Here is a 23,334-nt window from a genome sequence, read left to right as displayed (position 1 = left end):
CCTCCCCTCGCCGTGTAGGTCACCGGCATTGCTGATCTGCGGAAGTTTTAAGGTGTGTCCCTCTCGGCCGCACTAGTACGTTAGACGCCTCCAGTGGCAGGCGTTACGCGGGTGGGGAGAAAAACTAGACCGCTTTTTCTGCACCTTACATTCACATATCTTGATCCCATGTTTTGGATTTTCTTTGTGTTGTATTGTCTTACTCCTCCCTATTGCTCCACCTCCAGCGTTGGCGAGCGCGGAGGTGTGTTAGCAGCCCTATGATGAAGCATGACACAGCTTGCTGTGAGTGAGGGCAGTTTTATACACCTGGGTATTCTCCCTGGGATCTTAATGGGGTACAGCGTTCTAGCTTCAACAGTCCTACTTCCTTTTTGTGTGTTTATGGTATTATAGGAGGTGAAGTGGGACTTGTATTCCCTCCTACCCCTTCTTACCTTTTTCTGTGGTTATGTAATCTTGGCAGCCATGCGTCCCTCCACTAAGATGATATACGCCTGCAGATGGAATACATTTGTGGCACGGTGCACAGAAAAGGCTGTGGATCCCCTTTCTGCCCCTCTTTCTGAGGTTCTCTAGTTCCTTCTGTCTTTGGCCCAGCAGGGCTCTGCTCTGGGCACTCTTAAGGGCTACCTTTCGACCATTTCAGCCTTCCTGATCAGCCTTCTCTTTTCAAGTCCCCTGTTGTAAATAGATGTTCGAGGCATGTGGGCTGCTGAATTCATATCTTGTGCATAGATCGCCGCCTAGTGTTGGGTCCGGATGATTGCACATTGTTGTCCTGGAAGAGTCTTTGAAGTATCACGAGATAGGTGGCTCCTCCCTCGGACTACAGTGCGCATGGGCATTGTCTCCATCCTCAGATTGTTTTTTTCTGCCATTGGGTTCGGATGTACTTTTCTTTACACAAGTTCGGAAACTTTTCTAAAGGCCAAAAGGCCTTCGGGTTCGTCGGTATTGTTATTTCGATCGGTGCCGAGTTCTTGTTCCAGGTCTTTTCGAGCAGGACGTCGAAGAGAGCCGCGTGGCCTTTTCGACACCAGAGGCCCGACCGTCGATGGAACGGAGCCCGTTCAAACGATGCCCCCTTTGTAACTCTAAGTACCCGCAAATCCATGTACACCCAGTGTGCAACAAGTGCTTATCACCAGACCACAATGAGGACAACTGTCTAGCTTGTGCTCGATTCAGGTCAAAGAAGACGCTTAGGCTCCGACGTGCAGCAAGGCAAACGATGACGAAGCCAGGGCCCGACCCGGGGAATATCTTCGATAAAGAATTCGATGAGGTCGTCGAGGCTCAGGATCCAGAACAGCAATCGGATCCCGGTTCGGAGCATGACTCCAACTATTATGTAGACGACGAAGAAGACGTCGATAATGAAAACGTCGTCGAGGTAAGGGACGACGTATCCCCCATCGGAGCCGTCGATGACGACTCAAGCGATGAACCAGGCCCAACAGTGGGTACTGAGCTCGGAACAGACACTGAAAGGCTTCCAAGGGCTCAGGTCGAGGCATCGCCGGAAGGCCTTAGCCAAGATCATGACGAACGTTCTATAGCCCCGCGTCTCGGCCCGGCTAAGAATATATCACACGAGCCATCGGTCACACTACTGAAAGCGGAAGCGAAAGCCATCGAGTCAAAATCGAAACCAAAACTGCTGAAGACAGTCTTCGGATCGAAGAGTTCGAGCACATCGGATTCGACGAAGAAAGCAAGTGTCGACGACCCTGCGAGGTAAAAAATGAAGGGCGTCGAGCCAAAGATCGGTGTGCTAAAGTCCATCACAAAAGTCAAGCACGTCGAACCGACGAGGTCGACGTCAACGGACAGCGACACAAATAAGGGACTCGAGTCTCAGAGGGTTCTCGATCCGAAGCAACGAGTCGACAGGTCACAGCTCGTCAAAGCCCTCGAGCCGAAAACAAAAGGCGCCTCGAAGGAGCACGTCGAACCGAGGCAAAAGAGCGCACCTCCGACGCAACAAGCACCGAAGTCAACGCAGGGCCAAAAGCATACTGACGAAAGGGCTAAGTCGGTCGGACCTCTATCGACGCCGGCCCCGAAAAAGGTCAGTCTGTCTAAAGACTCTATGCCACCGATAAAATTTGGACTGCCCCCGACTGCACGCCCTAAGGCGCTTGATCCGAAAGCTGGGATTGAGACACCCAAGACTGTGTCAATGGGAAAAAGGAGCCATCCTCTAGAAGAGGACATTGTATACCAAGAGCCCTCCTATGATGAACAGTCGAAGCTATATATCGACTCCGAATCTGGCAGACTTACCCTTTATCAAAGGAAGATCAGGTCGGAAAATTCTCTGGAATCATATAAAATTCCACTCAAAAGGAAATGGGATTCTTCTACATCGCCTGTCCTTTTTGAGACTGTAAGCTACCATGGCCAAGACACTTCTGCATACTCACCCACACGCACTAATGAGGATATGGGGTATGACTATAATGACACGGATCAGGATGACCAGACTCAAGCCTGGGCAGACCCTATTGACCCGGGTGAGTCACAGACTATTCCTGATACTCCTTCTTATCCTGTCAAAACTTCACCAACAGAAGATACAGCTGCGTTTAACGCATTAATAGAAAGGGCAGCACTGAATCATGATGTGGAAATGCATGCTGACCCAATTGAGGAGGACTTCTTGTTTGACACTTTCTCCACTTCAGAGAAATCAGTTAAAACATTGCCAATGTTGAAAGGTGTTCTTAAACACGCAGGAGACTTTTTCAAAGAAACCACAAGAGCAAGGGTTGTTAACCCCAGAATTGAAAGAAAATACAGACCAGCGCCTGTGGACCCTACATACATTAAGGGACAGCTGCCATTGGACTCTTTGGTGGTATCAAATGCTCGTAAGCGTGCCAACTCACAAACTACTGGTGATGCTCCTCCTCCAGACAAAGAGTCTAAAATATTAGAAGCATCTGGGAAAAGGGTAGCTGCTCAAGCAGCTAATATCTGGAGAATTTCAAATACACAGGCCCTATTAGCCAGATACGATAGGGCGCATTATGACACACTAGAGCAACTGCTACAACATTTGCCTGATGCCTACAAAGAGGGAGCAGAAACACTGATACAAGAAGGGAAACTAATATCCAACACATCCATTAAATGTGCGCTTGACGCATCAGACACCGCAGCCAGGGCCATCAACACAAGTGTCATGCTCAGGAGACATGCTTGGTTGCGCATCTCTGGGTTCAAACCTGAGATTCAAACCACATTATTAAATCAGCCTGTGAACCCTGATTTTTTATTTGGTCCTGATGTGGACACAATCTTAGAGAAGATTAAAAAAGACACAGAGACAGCCAAATCTATGGGTGCCTTGCAGTCACAACAATTCAGAGGCGGCTCCTTTCGTCGCTCCGGTAACAGAGGAGCTACAAGAGGCCAGGCATCCCAGCAGACTTCATACAATAAAGGGAGCATGAAAACCACCTATAATAAGAACAGTAGAGGTGGATACCGTGGCAACAGCAGCAAGGGCAGAGGACGAGGGAATAACAACACCAGATCCTCCGCCAATACTAAACAGTGACACCTTGTCACTGCCCCCGGACCATGTAACACCGGTCGGGGGCAGATTACAACAGTTCCTGCCAGTCTGGGAGAGCATTACCACAGACCGGTGGGTGAGACAACTTATTCAGTACGCCTATTGTCTAGAGCTAACGTCCACTCCTCCCAACATACCCCCAAGACACCGTCCTATGTCCGCAGAGCACATAGACTTATTGCAGCAGGAAGTCACCAGCATGCTGCAAAAAGGGGCTATAGAACTCGTCCCTATACAGCAACAGGGTACAGGGGTGTACTCGCTGTACTTCTTAATCCCCAAAAAGGACGGGTCTCTCAGGCCAATACTAGACCTCAGGCCCCGAAACCAATACATCTTGTCAGAACATTTTCACATGCTCACTTTACAGCAGGTTCTACCATTACTCAGTCAGGGAGACTTCCTTGCAACATTAGACCTAAAGGATGCGTATTTCCACATACCAATACATCCAGCACACAGGAAGTATCTCAAGTTTACCATACAAAATCAGCACTACCAGTTCAAGGTACTGCCTTTCGGGGTGACAACTGCCCCAAGGGTATTTACCAAGTGCCTAGCGACAGTAGCGGCGCACCTGCGGAGAAGCCATATTCACGTCTACCCCTATCTAGACGACTGGCTTATCCAAGCAAAGTCAGCCCAGCAATGTGCCGACCACATGTCCCGCACTATTCACCTCCTACACAGCCTCGGATTCTCATTAAACGACACAAAGTCTCATCTCCAACGCGCACACGTACAACAGTACCTGGGAGCGACAATAGACACTCTGGCTGCAAAGGCACAGCAAAACTCAGCGAGAATCAACAGCATTCAATCGCTGATCCAGCGATTCAGACCCCAACACTCGCTCCTGGCACGGGTGTTCATGCAGTTGATAGGCATGATGGCCTCCTGCATCTTCATAGTCCCTCACGCGAGACTACACATGCATCCGCTTCAGGAGTGCTTAGCACAGCAGTGGAACCAGGCTCAAGGACAATTGAAAGACCTAGTGTTGGTGACCGGTCGCGCATACAACTCTCTGCATTGGTGGAACCCACAAAACCTTTGCTGGGGTGGACCGTTCCAAGAGCCTGTGCCACAAATAGTGCTCACGACGGACGCTTCTCTCCTGGGATGGGGAGCGCATGTCCTCCATTACACAGTGCAGGGGCTGTGGACGACACAGCAAAAGAAGATGCACATCAACCTGCTGGAACTGATGGCAATCTTCATGGCAATGAAGGCGTTCAAGGTACATTTGTGCAACAAAGTCGTGTTGATCCGGACGGACAACATGACTGCCATGTACTACATACAGAAGCAGGGAGGGACACACTCTCAACAGTTGTCACATCTAGCGCAAAGCATATGGAAGTGGGCCATTCAGAGAAACATCTTCATCATGGCGGAACACCTCCCAGGCAAGGACAACCAGATGGCGGATCTGCTCAGCAGACACAGCCACCAGATGCACGAGTGGGAGATACATCCCTCAGTGCTGCCACCGTACTTCCAGCAGTGGGGTCACCCAGAGATAGACCTGTTCGCCGCAAGGGAAAACGCAAAATGCCAAAGCTTCGCCGGCAGGTTTCCACATCCGCAGTCTCAGGGCAATGCGATATGGATGAACTGGTCAGGCAAGTTTGCGTACGCTTTTCCCCCAGCCCCGCTCATCCCACTAGTGGCACGCAAACTGCGACAACACTCAATGACACTCATTCTAGTTGCTCCAACGGGGGCGAGGCAACCATGGTACACCACGTTCCTAGAACTTTCCGTGGTGCCGCATCAAAGGCTGAGATTAACACCCAGTCTTTTAACGCAGAGCCATGGCGACATTCAGCACCCAGATCCGCAACAGTTGAACCTTGGGATCTGGCTCCTGAAGTCATAGAGTTTGGTTACCTGAACTTGCCTCCTGACTGTATGAATATTATCAAAGAGGCAAGAAGACCTACAACCAGAGCATGCTATGCGGCGAAGTGGAATCGTTTTGTCATCTATAACAATAATTACATAAATCCGCTAGATGCATCTACTCAAAACCTCATATGTTACCTGTTGCATTTGCACAGATGCAATCTGACTTACAGTTCCATACGTATACATTTAGCTGCGGTGGCAGCTTATCTTCAGAACAGGCAGCACCTTTCACTCTTCAGAGTACCTGCTATTAAAGCTTTCATGGAGGGACTCAAACGAGTGATTCCTCCAAGACACCCACCTTCCCCTGTCTGGAACCTAAACGTAGTTCTAACCAGACTGATGGGATCACCTTTTGAACCTCTACACTCGTGTGAGATACAATTCCTAACGTGGAAAGTAGCTTTTCTAGTGGCGATTACATCCCTTAGAAGAGTTAGTGAGCTGCAAGCTCTAACTATTCAGGAGCCATTCATACAAATTCACGCAAATAGGGTTGTGCTACGAACAAACCCTAAATTTATGCCAAAGGTGGTGTCCCAGTTTCACATCAATCAAGCTATAGAATTGCCAGTGTTCTTCCCAAATCCAGATTCAGTGGCAGAAAGAGCTCTACATACCTTAGACGTTAAAAGAGCTCTCCTGTACTATATAGACAGGACAAAACTTTTCAGAAAAACTAAGCAACTGTTTGTTGCCTTTTCACCACAGCACAAAGGCAACCCCATTTCCAAATCAGGTATAGCCAGATGGATTGTTAAGTGCATACAGATTTGTTATCAGAAAGCTAAACGCACATTAACAGTACCCCCAAGAGCGCATTCAACACGCAAATTAGGGGCATCCATGGCTTTCCTAGGAAACATTCCTCTAGAAGACATATGTAGAGCAGCCACATGGACTACCATACATACATCTACCAAACACTACTGCGTAGATGTACACTCCAAACAGCAAGCAGCTGTAGGACAAGCTGTACTCAAAACTCTTTTTCAGACTGCTGCAGCTGGCGCGGGCAACCACCGCTAAAGGGAGACTGCTATACATTCTATGCACAAGATATGAATTCAGCAGCTCACATGCCTCGAACGGAATATGCTACTTACCAGTATGCATCTGTTCTTGGCATGTAGGGCTGCTGACATTCATATCGCCCTCCCTCCTCCCCTGTGCCTGTCGCAGCTGTAGCACTCAGAATTAATCTCTAGCATGGACATCACTTACTGTATCATACTCCATCCCTACCACAATGGCGAAAAACAATCTGAGGATAGAGAGGATGCCCATGCACACTGTAGTCCGAGGGAGGAGCCACCTATCTCGTGATACTTCGAAGACTCTTCCAGGACAACAATGTGCAATCATCCAGACCCAGCACTAGGCGGCGATCTATGCACAAGATATGAATGTCAGCAGCCCTACATGCCAAGAACAGATGCATACTGGTAAGTAGCATATTCCTTCTCAAAGGCATTATTCATCTTTTTCCTCCTGTTTCCTTTGTAATGCCTCAGTGGGACTTAACTTTGGTTCTTACTTTTCTGATGTGTGCTCCCTTTGAGCCGCTACATAACTGTCCTCTTGGACTCCTCACTCTGAAAACTGCTTTTCTGGTGGCCATCACCTCTGCACGCAGGGCTAGTGAGCTACAAGCTCTGTCTTCCAAGCCTCCTTTTCTGGCTGTTCATCCGGACAAGGTCATCCTCAGAACTCAACCTTCCTTTCTTCCAAAGGTGGTCACTTCTTTTCATATTAGCCAAATCATCACTTTGCCCACCTTCTTTCCACCTCCGCATCCTTCAAAAGAGGAAGAGAGGCTCCACCGTCTGGATCCAAAATGTGTGCTCTCCTTTTATTTGGATTGCAACAAACAATTCCGGGTGGATGACCAGGTCTTTGTGGGTTACGCGGGTGCTAAGAAAGTCGGGCCATGCACAAAAAGACCATCTCCAGGAGGGTTGTTCTGTGCATTAAGGCTGGCTATCCTTTGGCAAAGAAGGAGCCTCCTGTGGGCTGCACGCCCATTCCACCAGGGCTTTGGCAGCTACTACTACTTTGGGACAGGGAGTCCCCCCTAAATGACATCAGTCAGGCAGCTACGTGGGTATTACTGCACACGTTCACCAAGCACTACTGCCTGGAAAGCCTAGTCCGGAGAGGCGGCTTCTTTGGCTGTTCTGTTCTTCAGGACTTTCTGGTGTGAACTTAGTTCGCAAACCCACCTCCGGGTTTGGTGTTGCTGGGGCATCTATTCTAAGGTAAGGAATCTATAACTAACTGTTTCTTTCAGATGAACAAGTTACTTACCTTCGGTAATTATATATCTGTAAGAAACACAGGTTAGTTATAGATTTCTTACCACCCCACCCATCCTCCCCGTTCTGCAAACTGATTTCTAGGGTTAAGGACATCCTTTCTGGGCCCTAGTTTTGTGCACCGGTGGTCAGTGTCTTGCATGACTCTGCGTTCCTGGCGCGGTAAGTCGTGTATAGAACTGACTTCAGCGTGCACGGGCGGCATCTAAGTAACTTCTGCAACGTCATCCCGGCAACCACGACGCCGACGACCGACGCGGAGTCGACTGACGCCACCTACCGACGCGCAGGGGTACTGCTGACAAACAACTTTCCGGATCCAGTCTGACGCCTGGGGTAATTCTAAGGGAAGGAATCTACAACTAACTTATGTTTCTTACAGATATATCGTTACCGAAGGTAAGTAACTTGTGCATTGTCTCTGTGCAATCCCACCAGCCTGGCGTCGACTGAGTACTGTTAGCCAGCAGAGAAGACCGCTGCTGCAGCGGTCTCCTGTCTATTGCTGCAACATCTAAATACGGCAAACGGACCGCCGTTAGCTCGGAGTACTTGGAACTGCAGCAGGATGGCGGTAGTCCTGCCAAGATCTAAATCAGGCCCCAAGTCTGGCGCCTGGACGCCTGGAGTGTTATTCTAAGGTGGGGAATCTGTGGCCAGATAGAGTATCCAATTGAAAGATCGTTACCAAAGGAAAGTGCTTTGTCCTTCTGTGATGTTAATGACAACTATTAAATAGGTTGCCCAAGTACTGATTAAGACTTACTTCATTGTTCTGCAAAATAATGGGTTACCTATAAAAAAATGTTTTATTTATTTTTAAATAGGTTTAGTATCGACTTAAAGCCAACTGGATCAAACAACATTGCACTCCACCTGAATCCTCGCGTGAAATCAAGAATGTTTGTGAGAAACTCTTACATAAATGACAGCTGGGGAGAAGAAGAGAACAAACTTGAAGATTTTCCTTTCTGCTCAGACATGTATTTTGAGGTAAGGCTGTATTGAAAACACATGAAGACTGACTTCAGATCATGGATTGGAAAAAAGAAGCTGAATTTTATAATAGTGAAAAATTGCATTTTCGCTTAGTGCATCTGAGGAAGTAACTGCTTCCCAAAAATACTTTATTTCAAGCCTCTTGAAATTTACAGCCCTCTTTTCACATGTTTTTGTTTCTGCTATTACACTTCGCAATACAACAGGAGCGAGACGTGCATCTGATGCAAAATGTTGGGTATTCTATAACTTACTTGTTTATGATTTTGAGATAACTGATCTGCTGGTTTACAATCCTGAAAGAATCTGATGGTCAGGGATGGTTTTAACATATTTGCTCTTCCAACCATTAACCCCTACGGTGCTCATGACGGAATGGTTCCGTCATGAGCACCAGTGCTCCTGTGCTAAATACGGAACCATTCCGTCACGAGGACAGGGGCACGAAATCCCTCTGCTGCAAACAGCAGAGGGATTTCCATTTTTGGGGGGCCTCAGGAGGTGGGGAAGAGCTTCCCCAACCTCCCGAGGCCCTTCCCACATTTTCAATCTAATTACAATCGTGCGCATGGCGCGCTGCCGTAATTAGGTTGAAAACGAAACTGAAACTTTGTTTCAGTTTTAGTGTTTCAGTGCTCATGGGGCTATCTCAGCTCCCCGAGCACCGAAACACTTGGCTCAACGTGACTTTGGGGGACACAGCAACTATCTCCTTTAGGCAGCCGGTCACATGTGTTTCTCTCTTTGGCTTGGTGTTCTGTGCTCTGGATAGCCTTGTGGTAGCACCTCATTCACTGGTGACTTCCTCCCTCTCCTGGATCATGGGTCCCTAAAGTCTCCTCCAGGCCATAGTCAATCCTTGCTGTCAACCTCTTTCCTTCATCTGATCTCATTTTTTTTACAAATTATTTTTAGTGAGTTTTTTTGTGACATCAGAGTAATATTCTCAGGCATAGAAAGGAAACAGTGAACATGCGGTAGGTGCTTTCCATTGGTACAACAGTTCCATTCTACACGTTATTACTGGGTCAACCTTGGAGGATACATAATGAAACCTTGTGGCAGAATCTGTATTAAGATACAATGTGTGGCAGTGCTATTTTCATGCAACCAGGCCATATCCGATGTGCATCAGGCCCCGTGCTAGATAATAAAGTGTGTGGATTTCTAAAAGATGAGGAGGGAGAAGAACAAAATGAGGCATCTGCTGGGAGATAGAGAAACTGAGCAAGAGCTAAGATGAGGGCCTCAGGGGGAGCATTTGTGAGCGGGGGCCTCCTGGAGCGGCAATGCTTACAGTACCAGGCTTGATCTGCCGGTTCCGCCGCTTGCTGGGCAGCGGGGAAAATGAATCACAGCACATGGTATGTGTGCGGATGAAACAGTAGTGTGTAGCAGAGTATAGTTTAAGCTATTTGACTCATGTGGGAGGGGCGTCCTCACATATCAATTTCCAGAACTGAGTGAGCATGGTGTCCTAGGCCACCGCAATGGGTCGTGCACGCAGGCAACAGGATTTTTCATAGTGCAGAGTGGTACTCTCCATTTCCCCCCCAACGAAGGAGCACCCTGTGCCACTGTGAAATGAATGGAGTTTGGGGGGTCATCTAGTGCAATGTGAGAATTTGTATGGCCAGCCGTAGGGCCCCCCACTGCAGGGCTTACAGCCCTATTGCAGGGTGCACTATACTACATGTGAGGGCATCACTTCATGACCAGATATGCCCCTGTGCTGGTCAGCCCTATTGCTGCCTGTTCAAGTGAACAGGGAACCCATTTTGATGTTTGGATGTGTGGTATCAAAACTCTGGTATTAATGAACCCACACTGATGCGTGTGTTGGCTATAATATTACATATTCACTGAGGGCTCTTTAGAGGTGTCCACTGACACCCTATGAGCTACTGGTGTGCTGCATGACTGGTTTATGCCAGCCACCCACCAGAGACAAGTTTCTGACCCCGCAGGATGTCAGAAACAAAGCCTGCTTAGGCAGAGGGTGTTCACACCCCTCCTACAGGATGACCTGCTGATTAGCATTCCATGCAGGGGAGCGTCAAAGAAGGAGAGGAAGCCAATGCCCTTTGTCCAGCACCGTTTGACACCTGTACAGGCAGCACAATTAGCTAGTCAGGTAGGCATAACCACCCCCAGGCTAGTACCACCCCTAAGGTGAGTTACCTGAAGTGGATACAACTTTTCAGAGTTGGCCATCTTGGTGATGGCAAACTTAGGAACTCTGGGACAGGGTTATGCAGACTTCCAACAGGAAGTGGTCATATAGAGGACGTAGTGACCCCAAGGGTAGATATCCCTTTGGCTACTACCCTACACTACCCCAATGCCCCACAATTCAGTATTTAGGGGGTTCCCTGGCATCAGAAAATCAGATCCTGTTGACCTGAAAGACAAAGATGGAAGTAAAGAGTCGCAAAGAATAAGAACAGAAGATCCAGCAACTGACTTGGTGCCAACCCTGTCGGCCTGCCTGCTGACAATTTCACCAAAAGACGACTTGTCCTGCAGCTGCTGTATCTCTAAAGCCTGGGAGACCCTCCAGTACTTCACCTAGGAACCAAGAACTCCTGTGGGACAGCGGAACTGTTCCCCTGCATCTTGCAGGTACCAAAGACTGAGCTGTGAGGCTCCGAGACCGCAGAAACCCGATGCCGGAAATTACAGCTGCACCTCAGCCACCTAAGCCAGAGCTGAAGTGGCCCAACTGTGACAGCATGGTCCCCAGACCTTTTAGACTCGAAGCTCACCTTGGGCTTCTCTGCTGTGGACTTCTCGACAACAGCTGCATGTTTACAGGCCCACTCTACAGCGACTGCTCCTGGTGCCTAAGGTCACACCTGCACCCTTCGGTCCCTTGCCCATAGAAAAGAGGACCAAAGGTATCCTCGAGCATCCTGAGGTCTGAGCCCCCCCCCCTGTCTGTTCAGCCCGACTGATCTTCCAGACAAAAACTGCAGCCTATTTTCAGAAAGACCAATCCCCATTGACTTCCATTGGGCACCCGACGCTGTGTTGCACCCCTGCACCCAGCCGCCCTAGTGCAGCTGGTGGTGCCTTGGACCTTGCTTTACACTCATCCTAAGTCCAGGAGATTGGTCTTGTAAGTCTCTGTACTGTACTTGAATGCCGTACTTGATTTTCCTCCCATAGCATAATATTGCAGCTTCTAAAAATTGCACTGTGTTAACTTTTTTTAAACGGAAAAGTATTTCTCTTCAAAAATGTACTTACCTGATCGTATTGATTCTGGTGCCTAAATATATATATATAAAGATGTGTTATTTTTATAAATTGTTGTGGATCTCCTTATTGAGTCTTGTGCATCATTTATTGACTATTGTGTGTATTTGCAGAGGTCTTACACTCCTCTCTGATACGCTTAATAAAAATAACGAACACATTTATAAAGCGCATTGCTACACTCACTAGTGTTTCCCCGCGCTGAGGCATCAAAAAAACTTGTCAGTAGCAGTACTGTGAAACAGCTAGAAGGGCAGGCCTAAGGACGGAAAAAGCCAAGTCTTGAGTTTTTTCCGAAAGAGTGTCTCCGATGGCTCCATCCGGAGACCAAGGGGGAGGTTATTCCAATGCTTGTCCGCCAGGAAACGGAAGGATCGGCCACCCATTCTCGCTCTTTTGTTGGTCGGAGTTCTGACCTTTCCCGTCCCACATGATCTCAGAAGGCGGGTTGGAGTGTAGGGGTAAGTAGATCATGTAGATAGGTTGGCCCTTTTCTCTGTAAGATGCGGTGACTAATATACAGGGCTTTAAAGAGAATTCTATCCCTCACCGGAAGCCAGTGAAGGGATGCCAGAGCCTGGTTAGAGGAAGCTCTCCTGGGCAGCATCAGAACGAGGCGGGCTGCTGCGTTCTGATTGAATTGAAGTCTTTTCATACATTTGCTACTTGCCCCCAAATAAAGGGCGTTGCCATAGTCCAAGTGGGAGGTTACCAGAGCATGGACCATGGTTTTTCTAGCTGTCATGGGAAGTACATCAAGGGTCTTACGAAGTTCTCTAATTACCCCAAAACATTTCCCTGCCACCAGTCTGGTGTGGCTCTCAAAGGAGAGCTTGGTGTCCAGCCACATCCCTAGGTTCTTCACCTGTTCGCTAGGGGATGGAGTAGGGCCCAAAGTCTGAAGCCACCATGATGAGGCCCAAATCAAGGGGGCATTGCCTACCACTAGAACCTCTGTCTTATTACCATTAAGTTTTAAACAGTTGTTCGGCATCCAAGACGCCAGTTCTTTTAGGCAAGTAGAGAAGTTGATGGCTGTCTCATCATGGGCTTGTGCTAATGACACCACCATTTGTGTGTCATCCGCATATGACACAAAACTGATGCCATACTTCCCAATAATCTCTGCCAATGGGGTGATATAGAGATTAAAGAGAGTGGGGCTGAGTATGGAGGCCTGAGGGACCCCTTGGGCCAGCGCAATGCTCTTAGAATAGTAAAGTTGCTGAGACACCTGAAAGCTGCGGTCATGTAAAAAGGACCTCAGCCAGTCTAGGGCTCGTTCCGCCAGCCCTCCTTTCCTGAGGCGCTGTAGAAGTATTGGGTGGGCTACAGTGTCGAATGCGGCACTGAAGTCTAAGAGGACTAGGGCGACCGTCTGGCCCTCATCTACATGTTTACGGATGGTTTCTGTGGATAGAAGCAGTGCTGATTCTGTAGAGTAGGTCACTCGAAAGCCCGATTGTGTAGGGTGAAGTAGGTTGTGTTGATTAATATGGGCTATCATTTGAGTGTTGACGACTTTTTCTGCTATTTTGGCAAAATATGGCAGAAGTGAGATTGGACGCAGTTTCTCCAATTGACTCATCCTTACGTTCAGCTTTTTTTTGATGGGGAGGACAATCGCCTCTTTCCACCTTTTAGGGACCGTTCCCGAAGTGAAGCAGAGTCCAAGGAGGTGGCTGATGTAGGGCACTAGGACCTCTAGGCTCTCTCTTAACACTTTAGGAGTAGTGGGGTCCTTAGGGGAGCCGGATTTGAGGCTGAGTCAATATCATTGCCACCAGGTGGTCCGCCCTGCTGGAGGGCTAGATTAAAGCTTGCTACTGAAAACCTAGCCCACCTCATATGCAGTTTCCCAGCGCCTGACGTCTTAGGAGTAGAGGTATAGGGTACCAGAGCGCTAAAGGGAACCACAAAGTGATCTGTCCAGGGAACTGCAATCAGGCGTTCAATTCCTAGGGTCCCCCAATTGGAAAAATAGGGTCTAATAGGTGGCCTAATTGGTGAGTAGGGAGCGCAGATTGTAGTGTCAGTTGCAGGGCAGCCAGTTCCTGACAGAGCTCTTGCACTCCAGTATTAGTCAGCTCATCAAAGTGAAGGTGCAGGTCTCCCAGCAAAAGCATTTTGTCATTACGCAGAGTTGGTTGAATCACCTACTTTATTATGCTCGATATAAACCGTGTGGAGGGCCCTGGTGGTCTGTAAATTAGAAACCCCTTTATAATATAGTTAGCTGCTGCCATTATAGAAAAGAAGCCTGCTTTGCTATCATCAATGTTTGCTCTCTCTAAAGTACATTGAGTCGTTAATTTATGAATAATGGCAATCCCTCCCCCCCTGTTAGTCGCCCGATCCACTCTTGTAATTCCATAGTTATGTGGAAGAGCCTCGCAGATCTCTGATGTAGAGTCCTCGTTTAGCCAGGTTTCAGTAAGAAACATCACATCAGGCTGCATGTCTGATAGATGGTCGTAGATTTTGTTTGTGCTTCTTCAGGGATCTGCAATTGATCAGGGTGAGATTAAACTTCTGGCATGTTCCTATCTGTTTCTTGTTCGTCTCCATAGTGAATGGGCAGTGTCTACATTTCTGGTGCATGATTCCTCTCGCTATGCTGTGCTTACATATCTCCAAAATGGGGGTGGGGGGGCATAGTGCAAATGGCTGTTCAGCAGTACACCTACCGGCTGATCCTGATTGAGCAGGGGTTCTGTCCCCAGCTGGCCGCGGACAGGCACAGACAGGCTTGCCTTTGGCGTATCCAATGCGCTCGTCTGCTGCGCATCCACTCGGGCATGCGCATTAAGTAAAGTCTTCTTTCCCCAAGCTAGACCGCTAACCTTAAGGCTTCTCAACCACACTACCCACTAGAAGAGCACCTTGGGATTGCTAGAGCAAGCCCCTGTCCACTCATAAGGGAACCACTGGACTCTTTGCACAATATATCATATAAAGAGCCAACTTCCTACACCCCATCTCACTTCTGTTTGCCCCTAATATGCTGTCTCTTTATGCCACACCATGTAACATTGTGTTTCTACAGTGTCTCTCTATGCCTGCGGTCTCTCAGTACTATCCCAGCCCTTTTCATATCTAGATTGACAGATTTAGCTGCCACAAGTCATTCTGTTTACAATATACAGAGTGGGCATTGTGTTGTTCCCCCCTTCAGCCATTAGCAGTCATGGCTTTGAGACTTTGACGATTGCTTCATAGATCAGCTAAAGGAAGTATACTTCTCTTGGCAAGGATTATTTGCTGAATGCCGAAGACATCTTAAAAATACAGCATGCACTTTAAAATCAACCTATGCTGCATTCATTATTAAACAAGTGATTACAGTGGAGGCTGGCACAGTTCGGGGGTGAAAAAAAATATTACACTTACCTCTCATGGCCGCCGTCTCTCCCCCTTCTTTTTGCTTCTCTTCCTGACGAGTCCAAGAAGCACACAGGCTCCCCTAAGTCAATCATGACGCTGCTGTCACAGCAGCATCGTGATTGGTCTGAGCGCCATGGTTCGGGGCTTAGACAGGGAGTGGGAGCCTGTGCATGTTCACCACCCAGTCTCTGCAATACAGCCTGGTGGAGAACATGCTAAGTGCGCATGACTGTTTGGCCAGCCCAAGACGGCCGGCCAAACTGTCATGCGCACTTAGAGAGTGCCCACCACTCCTCCCCTGTGCTAGACTGCCCAGCTCAGCCTTGTACCAAGAACTGAGCCAGTGCGGGAATATAAAATGATAGCATTGCGTTATTATCATTTTATCTTTCCTTTTTTGCACTGCTGAAAAGCAGTGGGACGACGAATGGGGCGGCGCTCTTCTGCCTTAGCGCACTTAGTATTCATCGCAATACCTTTGGAAAGGCATCATATTTTTCAGTTATCATTTTAAAGAAAATCCTCCTCTGTAAAACAAATGCCACAATAAAAATAGATTTGAAATTATGTGACTGAAAAATTGCAAGTATCTCAGGGTTTTGACATATATTTATCGCTTATACTTCAAGCGTTTATTTTAATATTATTATCCAGTTGCTTTCAGTACACAAAGCCTACTGTTTAACATGTCTTTCCTGCTTCTCTTTTTACTGCAGGCACTCTCAAATCCCCTACTCCCAACTGTGCATCTACCTGAACCTGCCACATAATTCATCCCTTCTCCACTTGGTGCTTGTTTATTCTGTGGCTCGCCCACAGACCAAACTGGAGTAAACATTTCAGTAGTGTGCAGCTCCCACTGACCCAATCAGGGAGCCATTCAGAAACTCCCCTGCATCATCAATCCTTGAAATCAATCAGCTAAATGTACAACAGCAGCTTTTGTAAGTTAAACATGCGAGTAATCCTACAAGTGTGTTTTCCTGGCACTCTCATTCAATAAAGAACAATAATTGCCCTTTACCAATGTTCCACTTCATGATGAGTGCCGTATGCACTGCATTAGAGTCTTTATTCCTATTCATCTTTTTTTCTTTCTACTAAGTTATAATTCAATCAAACAGTCACCCATACAAAAAGAATGTCAGTATAAGGTGTGTATGCACTTGGAGGTGGTCATTGTTCACTAGATCCATGCCCACCCTCTCCCTTGCTCATACTTTAAGACAGACAAGGGGTAGACTGCTTTTTTAGCTCTGCATCTACTTTAAACGCATCATTGTGTTAATGATAGTGTATCCTATACCTTCTTTTCCCTAAAAATATGAGGCCAAGTCAAATGCAGATATCTTGCTTTGTTGAATGTTTAAATCTTCTCTACTATATAATCTCACCATCATATTCTTTGGCTCCAAAGCCTGGGTTTTTGAAGCAACTCTAATTCTAGTGGTTTTGGACAGTTAATACACATGTGGTATCTTTGCATATTGCAGTCATGAAGAAAATTGTTCTTCTAGAGATCTTAATGTCCATAAAGTACATGGCTCCTGGGGGGGGTGGGGAGGTGGGGTGGGGGGGTGCTGCTGCTACTGACCGAACAGCCAGGTCTTTAGTGTCCTCCTGAAGGTCATCAGGTCTTGGGTCTGTCGTAGGCTCAGTGGGAGGGTGTTTCATGTCTTGGCAGCGAGGTGGGAGAAGGATCTCCTGCCGGTGGTTGTTCTTTGGATGTGCGGGACGGTGGCGAGTGAGAGGTCGGTGGAGCGTAGCTGGCGGTTGGGGGTGTAGAAGGAGAGCCATCTGTTGAGGTAGGCTGTGCCGGTCTTGTGGAGTGCCTTGTGTGCGTGGATGAGGAGCTTGAAGGATATCCTTTTGTTGACTGGGAGCCAGTGCAGGTTTCTCAGGTTGGGGGTGATGTGGCCGTGTCGTGGTACATCGAGGATCAGTCGTGCTGAGTCGTTTTGGATGCGTTGTAGTCGCTTGATGAGCTTGGCCAGGTCTCCCGCGTAGACGGCGTTTCCGTAGTCGAGTCTGCTGCTGACCAGGGCCTGGGTGACTGTCTTTCTTGTATCTGTCGGTATCCATCTGCAGATCTTGCGGAGCATGCGGAGTGTGTTGAAGCAGGAGGAGGAAACGGCGTTGACTTGCTTGGTCATTGAGAGCGTTGAGTCGAGGATGATTCCCAGGTTGCGTGCATGGTCGGTGGGGGTCGGGGCTGCCCCCAGTGCTGTTGGCCACCAGGAGTCTTCCCAGGCTGACGGGTTGGAGCCGAGGATGAGGACCTCCGTCTTGTCAGAGTTCAGTTTCAGACGGCTGATCTTCATCCAGTCGGTGACGGCCTTCATTCCTTTATGGAGGTTGGCTTTGGCGGTGATGGGGTCCTTGGTGAGGGAGAGGATCAGTTGAGTGTCGTCGGCGTAAGAGATTATGTTGAGGTTGTGCTGTCAAGCAACGTGTGCAAGCGGGGCCATGTAAATGTTGAACAGTGTCGGGATGAGGGAGGATCCTTGGGGTACATCGTAGCTTATCTCAGAGGCTTTGGAACAGAACGGGGAGAGGCGGGTGCTCTGAGTTCTGCCGTAGAGGAAGGAAGGTGGTCCATTCCAGAGCCTTGTCTCGGATCCCTGCGGCGTGGAGGCGTGCGCGTAGTGTGCGGTGGCAGACGGTGTCAAAGGTGGCGGAGAGGTCTAGGAGGATCAGTGCTGCAGTCTCCCCGTTGTCTAGCAGGGTCCTGATGTCGTCGGTGGCGGCGATGATGGTGGTCTCGGTGCTGTGGTTGCTGCGGAACCCCAACTGGGAAGGGTCCAGGATTCTGTTCTCTTCGAGGTATCGGGTTAGCTGTCTGTTAATGATTTTCTTGATGACCTTGGCAGGGGATCAGAGAGATGGGTCGGAAGTCCTTGAGGTCTCTTGGGTCTGCCTTGGGTTTTTTGAATAGGGCATTGATCTTGGCGTGTTTCCAGCTCTCTGGGAATGTTGTGGTCTCAAGGGAGAGATTGATGACATTGCGTAGGTGGGGTGCAATGGAGCTGCTTGCTTTGTTGAAGACGTGGTGCAGGAATGGGTCTGATGGAGAGCCGGAGTGGATTGTGCTCATGTTCTTGATGGTGTCATCGATGCTCACGCTGGTCCAGGCTAGCAAGGGGACGTGGTCGATGGTGTGCGGAGAGTCTGTTGTGTTGCTGTCTGTTGGGGCTGTCTGGGTGTTGAAGCGGTCATGGATGTCTGCTATCTTGCGGTGGAAGAAGGTGGCGAGGGAGTCGCACAAGGCTTGCGACGGCGGGATGTGTTGGTGTTGGAGCTGGGGTTGGATAGTTCCTTCACGATGTTGAAGAGCTCCTTGCTGTCGTGTGCTTTGTTGTCGAGGCGGTCTTTGTAGGAGGTCTTCTTGGCAACCCTGATGAGGTGGTGGTGGTTGTGGACTGCGTCCTTGTGTGCTGCGTGGCTGTCCGGAGTTTGTTCACTGTGCCATTTCTTCTCTAATTTCCGGCAGGCTTGCTTGGAATCTAGGAGTTCTGCGGTGAACCAGCTGGCCCTCTTGCTGGTGTCTCTCTGGGGGGGTTTCTTCAGCGGGCGAGGGTGTTGGCACAGTCCTCGATCCAGCGTCTGAGGTTGTGGGCAGCGACGTCGGTGTTGGAGGGTTCGGTGGGAGGGCTGAGAGCGAGGTTTGCATGTAGTTGGTCTTCGGTGATTTTGCTCCAGCGGTGGCGGGGGATCTGTTGGGTGCGGTGGTGTGTGGTGGGTTTCTGGAAGGTGAAGTGGATGCAGCGGTGGTCAGTCCAGAGGAGTTCGGTGGTGTAGCTCTCGGAGACGTGCAGGCTTGAGGAGAAGACTGGGTCGAGCGGTGGCCAGCGAAGTGGGTGGGCATTGTGACGAGCTGTCTCAGTCCGAGGTTGGCGAGGTTATCGATCAGGGTTGTGGAGTTGTTGTCGTTGTTGTTCTCAAGGTGAAAGTTCAGGTCTCCGAGGAGGATGTAGTCGGTGGAGGTCAGGGCGTGCGTGCTGATGAAGTCGGCGATGGAGTCGCTGAACTGGGGGCGGGGGTCGGTAGACGAGGGTGCCTCTGAGGGTGGAGTTGGGGTCTGTGTGGATCTGGAAATGCATGTGTTCGGCGGTGCTGAGCGCGTCGTCGGTGCTAGTCGAGACCCTGATGCTGTTTCTTGTGGACGATGGCGATACCTCCTCCGACTCCGTTGGTGTGGTCTCTGCGAGTGATCTTGTAGCCGTCTGGGATGGCTATGGCGATGTCAGGTGCGGAGGAGTTGTTCAACCAGGTCTCTGTCAGGAAGGCGACGTCCGGGGAGGTTGTGTTGAGCTGGTCCCAGAGCTCGACGGCGTGTTTGCGTGCGGAGCGGGTGTTCAGTAGTATGCATCGGAGGTGGTTGAGGTCTTTCTTAGTGGGTGGTTCGTCGGCTCTGTGGCTGGCGTAGCTGCAGTTCCGGCAGGTGAAGGGACAGTGTTTGCTTTTCGGGGCGGCCTTGAAGCAGTTGTGGGTCCGTCCGGGGTTGAGAGTGTGCAGAGTGCTGGCGTAGTTGTGGCGGTGGTCGTCATTGCGGGGGCAAGGGGTTCTGGCGCTGGGCGCGGTCCAGGCAGGGACGGACGCAGACGGGCTTGCCAGCGGCGCGACCGCGCTGTGGCCGGCATGTATTGGGAGGTGGGAGTGAGGAGCAGCTAGGAGGTGGGGGCAGCGAATGGGCATGGGCAGTCAGGGGTGCGGAGCCGCAGGGGACGCAGCGGCGGGGGCGGTGAGGGGCGACGAAGGAAACAGAAGGCAAAAGGGCACAACATTTGAGGGGGAAACGAGTGGCACAGAGGGCAGAAAGGTCACAAAAGGGCAAAAGGTCACAGAAAAACGGGGGGGAAACGAGTGGCACAGAAGGCAGAATTGTCACAGAACTGCAGAGGCAACTAAGCAACAGAAGGCAAAAATGGGCAGAGAGACACTGGGGCTGCGAGGGGAGCAGAAGGAAAAACCGGGCAGAGAGACAGGGGGGCAGCACGGGGAGCAGAAGGGAAACCGGGCAGAGAGACACGGGGCAGCGAAGGGAACAGAGGGAGAGAACGGGCACAGACCATGTTCAGGCAGCGGGGGAGACAGACAACAGCAGTCACAGACACAACAATTAAAATGCAGTCACTACAACGGGAGCAATGAAAGAAAATACAGGCAATACAATGGAGGATGAGCAAACCTACGGTCTACCACTGGCCACCAGGGATGAGGTGCAGGTGGTAGTCTGCGGGTGGAGGAGGGCCTCGAACTTCCTCATCAGCGGCAGCTGGGGCATGGAGGCACAGGCAGTGCTTTGCGGAGGGGGAGCGACCTACCTGGAAGGGTCAAGGGTCGCTTTCCTCACCGCGCAGTGGCCGGCCTATATGGGGAGGTGGGAGGGAGGAGCAGCTGGGAGGCGGGAGGTGGGGGCAGGAATGGGCAGTCAGGGGGGCGGGGCCACAGGGGATGCAGCGGCAAGGGGCGACGAGGGAAACAGAAGGCAAAAGGGCACAACAATTGAGGGGGAAATGAGTGGCACAGAAGGCAGAAAGGTCAAAGAAAGGGCAGAAAGGTCACAAAATACTGGGGGAAACGAGTGGCGCAGAGGCACAAAGGTCCCAAGAAAGGGTAGAATGGTCACAAAAACGGGTAGAAATGAGTGGCACAAAGGTCACAAGAAAGGGCAGAAAGGTCACAAAAAATGGGGGAAACAAGTGGCACAGAGGCACAAAGGTCCCAAGAAAGGTCACAAAAAAACGGAGGAAACGAGTGGCACAGAGGAACAAAGGTCACAGGAGAGGCAGAAAGGTCAGAAAAAATGGGGGGGAAAGAGTGGCACAGAGGGCAGAAAGGTCCCAAGAAAGGGCAGAAAGGTCACAAATAATGAGGGTAAACGAGTGGCACAGAGGCACAAAGGTCACAGGAAAGGGCAGAAAAGTCAGAAAAAACGGGGGGAAAAGAGTGGCACAGAGGGCACAAAGGTCCCAAGAAAGGGCAGACCGGTCAGAAAATACGGGGGGGGGACGAGTGGCACAAAGGTTACAAGAAAGGGCAGAAAGGTCAGAAAAAACGGGGGAAACGAGTGGCACAGAGGGCAGAAAGGTCCCAAGAAAGGGCAGAAAGGTCACAAAAAACGGGGGGAAACGAGTGGCACAGTAGGCAGAAAGGTCCCAAGAAAGGGCGGAAAAGTCACAAAAGACGGGGGTAAACGAGTGGCACAGAAGGCAGAAAGGTCACAGACATGCAGGGGCAGCTAGGCAACAGAAGGCAAAGACAGGCAGAAAAGTGCAAAGACAGGCAGAGAGACAGGGGGGCCGCGAGGGGAGTAGAAGGAAAAACTGGGCAGAGAGACACGGGGGCAGCGAGGGGAACAGAGGGAGAGAACGGGCACAGACCTCGTACAGCGCTAATCTTGCTATTTCTGTTTCTTTCTTTTTGTTTATTTCCTGGCCTATTTAATGAGACTTGTCACTGAATAAAAAAAATCTTAAAATGGGCCCTACACAATGTAGTTTGGAGAAGCTGAGCTTACAGTACGGGTCCTGCTGTTTTATTCGGACAGATTGCATCCTCTCCTTATTACATTTCAACCCACTACCAACCAGCCTTTGGCTCTGCAGTTTTGTAATGCTCATTCACGGTGCAGCCTCTGGTACTGCAGATGTGTTTTTCACTCTTGAAACACATAGTAACAGTGTGTGATACTGCAGTTTTGTGATGCTCGCTTTCTAGACACTTAATTTTGGCAAAGTAAATAGGCCTGACTTTAATGTGCTAACAAATGCAAACCATATTTGTACAGGCCATTGTTTGCATGTATTACCACATTAAAGCCAGATGTTTTTGGCTTTGCCAATGCTTGTTCAATTTGCTTTTCTAGCAACATTAAGACTAGAGCTTGTATTTTAGTCTATAGTCATCCCCCTTTGTGTGGTGATCGATTGTGCCACTAATGTAAGAGGGTGTTTGTAATGGTGGCAAAAGGGCTTGTCTCGTGAGCGAGTCTGGATAGTTCTGTACCACTCGATAAAACAGACTAATAGAATTTGTTTTACCGTTTTAAGTATTTTAATGTTAAAGGAAGGCTTAGTTGTTTTGCCACAACAAATTTATTGGAAGGTTCCCCTGATTCTTTTCACAGGGAGGGGGAGAACAGTGCCAAATGCGAGACCCTGTGGTTTGTTATTACTAAATGAGGTCAGAAATACTGACTGAAACAAGACGTGTGAGGGCGGGTTGGTCTGAGGGGAGTCCTAATTTGTCAATTAAATTATAGTGGCAAATGAATATATAGAACACTTTTCATACTGTATGCCCAAATATTATAAAATAAACAAATCCATCAAAGATATAAGAAATATGTATAAAAAACACAGTTTATTATAGTACCTCCCTTAAGGGTTACAATCTAAATTATTAAAATGCATTAAAATAAATTTTCCACATAATGAAAAATCTGTGATAAAATAGTAAAAAAGAAAGAGTCGACGCGGCGTTTCGGTGTTCGTTTACAATAGTCACACCTTCATCAGGACATTTTGACAATTGATTTGTGATCTGAATTTTTGAAGCTTTTATTTAAATTTAAAAGACTTCTAGATCAACTGGAAACTTGTATACATCTGTTTCTTATGATAATGTGGTACCTGTGATAAGGCAACTACGTAATGTAGTTAGACACGGAGGAGCCACCGTAGTTTACTCTCAGGTCAGTTTCAAAAAGAGTCTCAGGATCCCTTCATCAATTCGGAATCACGAGTCTATATGTTCGTTTTTTTGCGGCAGATGTGATTGAATGACCACTTGTTTGGTGCCTTGAATTTATTCAAAAACGCTTTTTGTTTTTCATAAACCTGCGTAGGTTGATTCGGCCTCCCTGCTCCTCCTTGTTCG

General features: G+C 49.0%; 1 protein-coding gene across 4 annotated transcripts in view; it reads left to right on the top strand.

The window, feature by feature from the left end:
- The window catches only part of LGALS8 (galectin 8), a 426,674-nt gene that overhangs the window by 396,903 nt on the left and 6,437 nt on the right, over positions 1-23,334 (top strand). For all 4 annotated transcript variants that reach the window (XM_078648605.1, XM_078648607.1, XM_078648604.1 and 1 more), the window contains one exon: positions 8,640-8,805. In XM_078648605.1, the coding sequence (XP_078504731.1) occupies positions 8,640-8,805 (166 nt within the window). The remainder of the gene's footprint in view (positions 1-8,639; positions 8,806-23,334) is intronic.

The sequence above is a fragment of the Lissotriton helveticus genome, chromosome 6 (genome assembly GCF_964261635.1).
Source record: "Lissotriton helveticus chromosome 6, aLisHel1.1, whole genome shotgun sequence".
In the NCBI taxonomy this organism is placed as follows: Eukaryota; Metazoa; Chordata; class Amphibia; order Caudata; family Salamandridae; genus Lissotriton; species Lissotriton helveticus.
The sequence above is the reverse complement of the archived record's forward strand: the minus strand, read 5'-3'. Positions and strand labels throughout refer to the sequence as shown.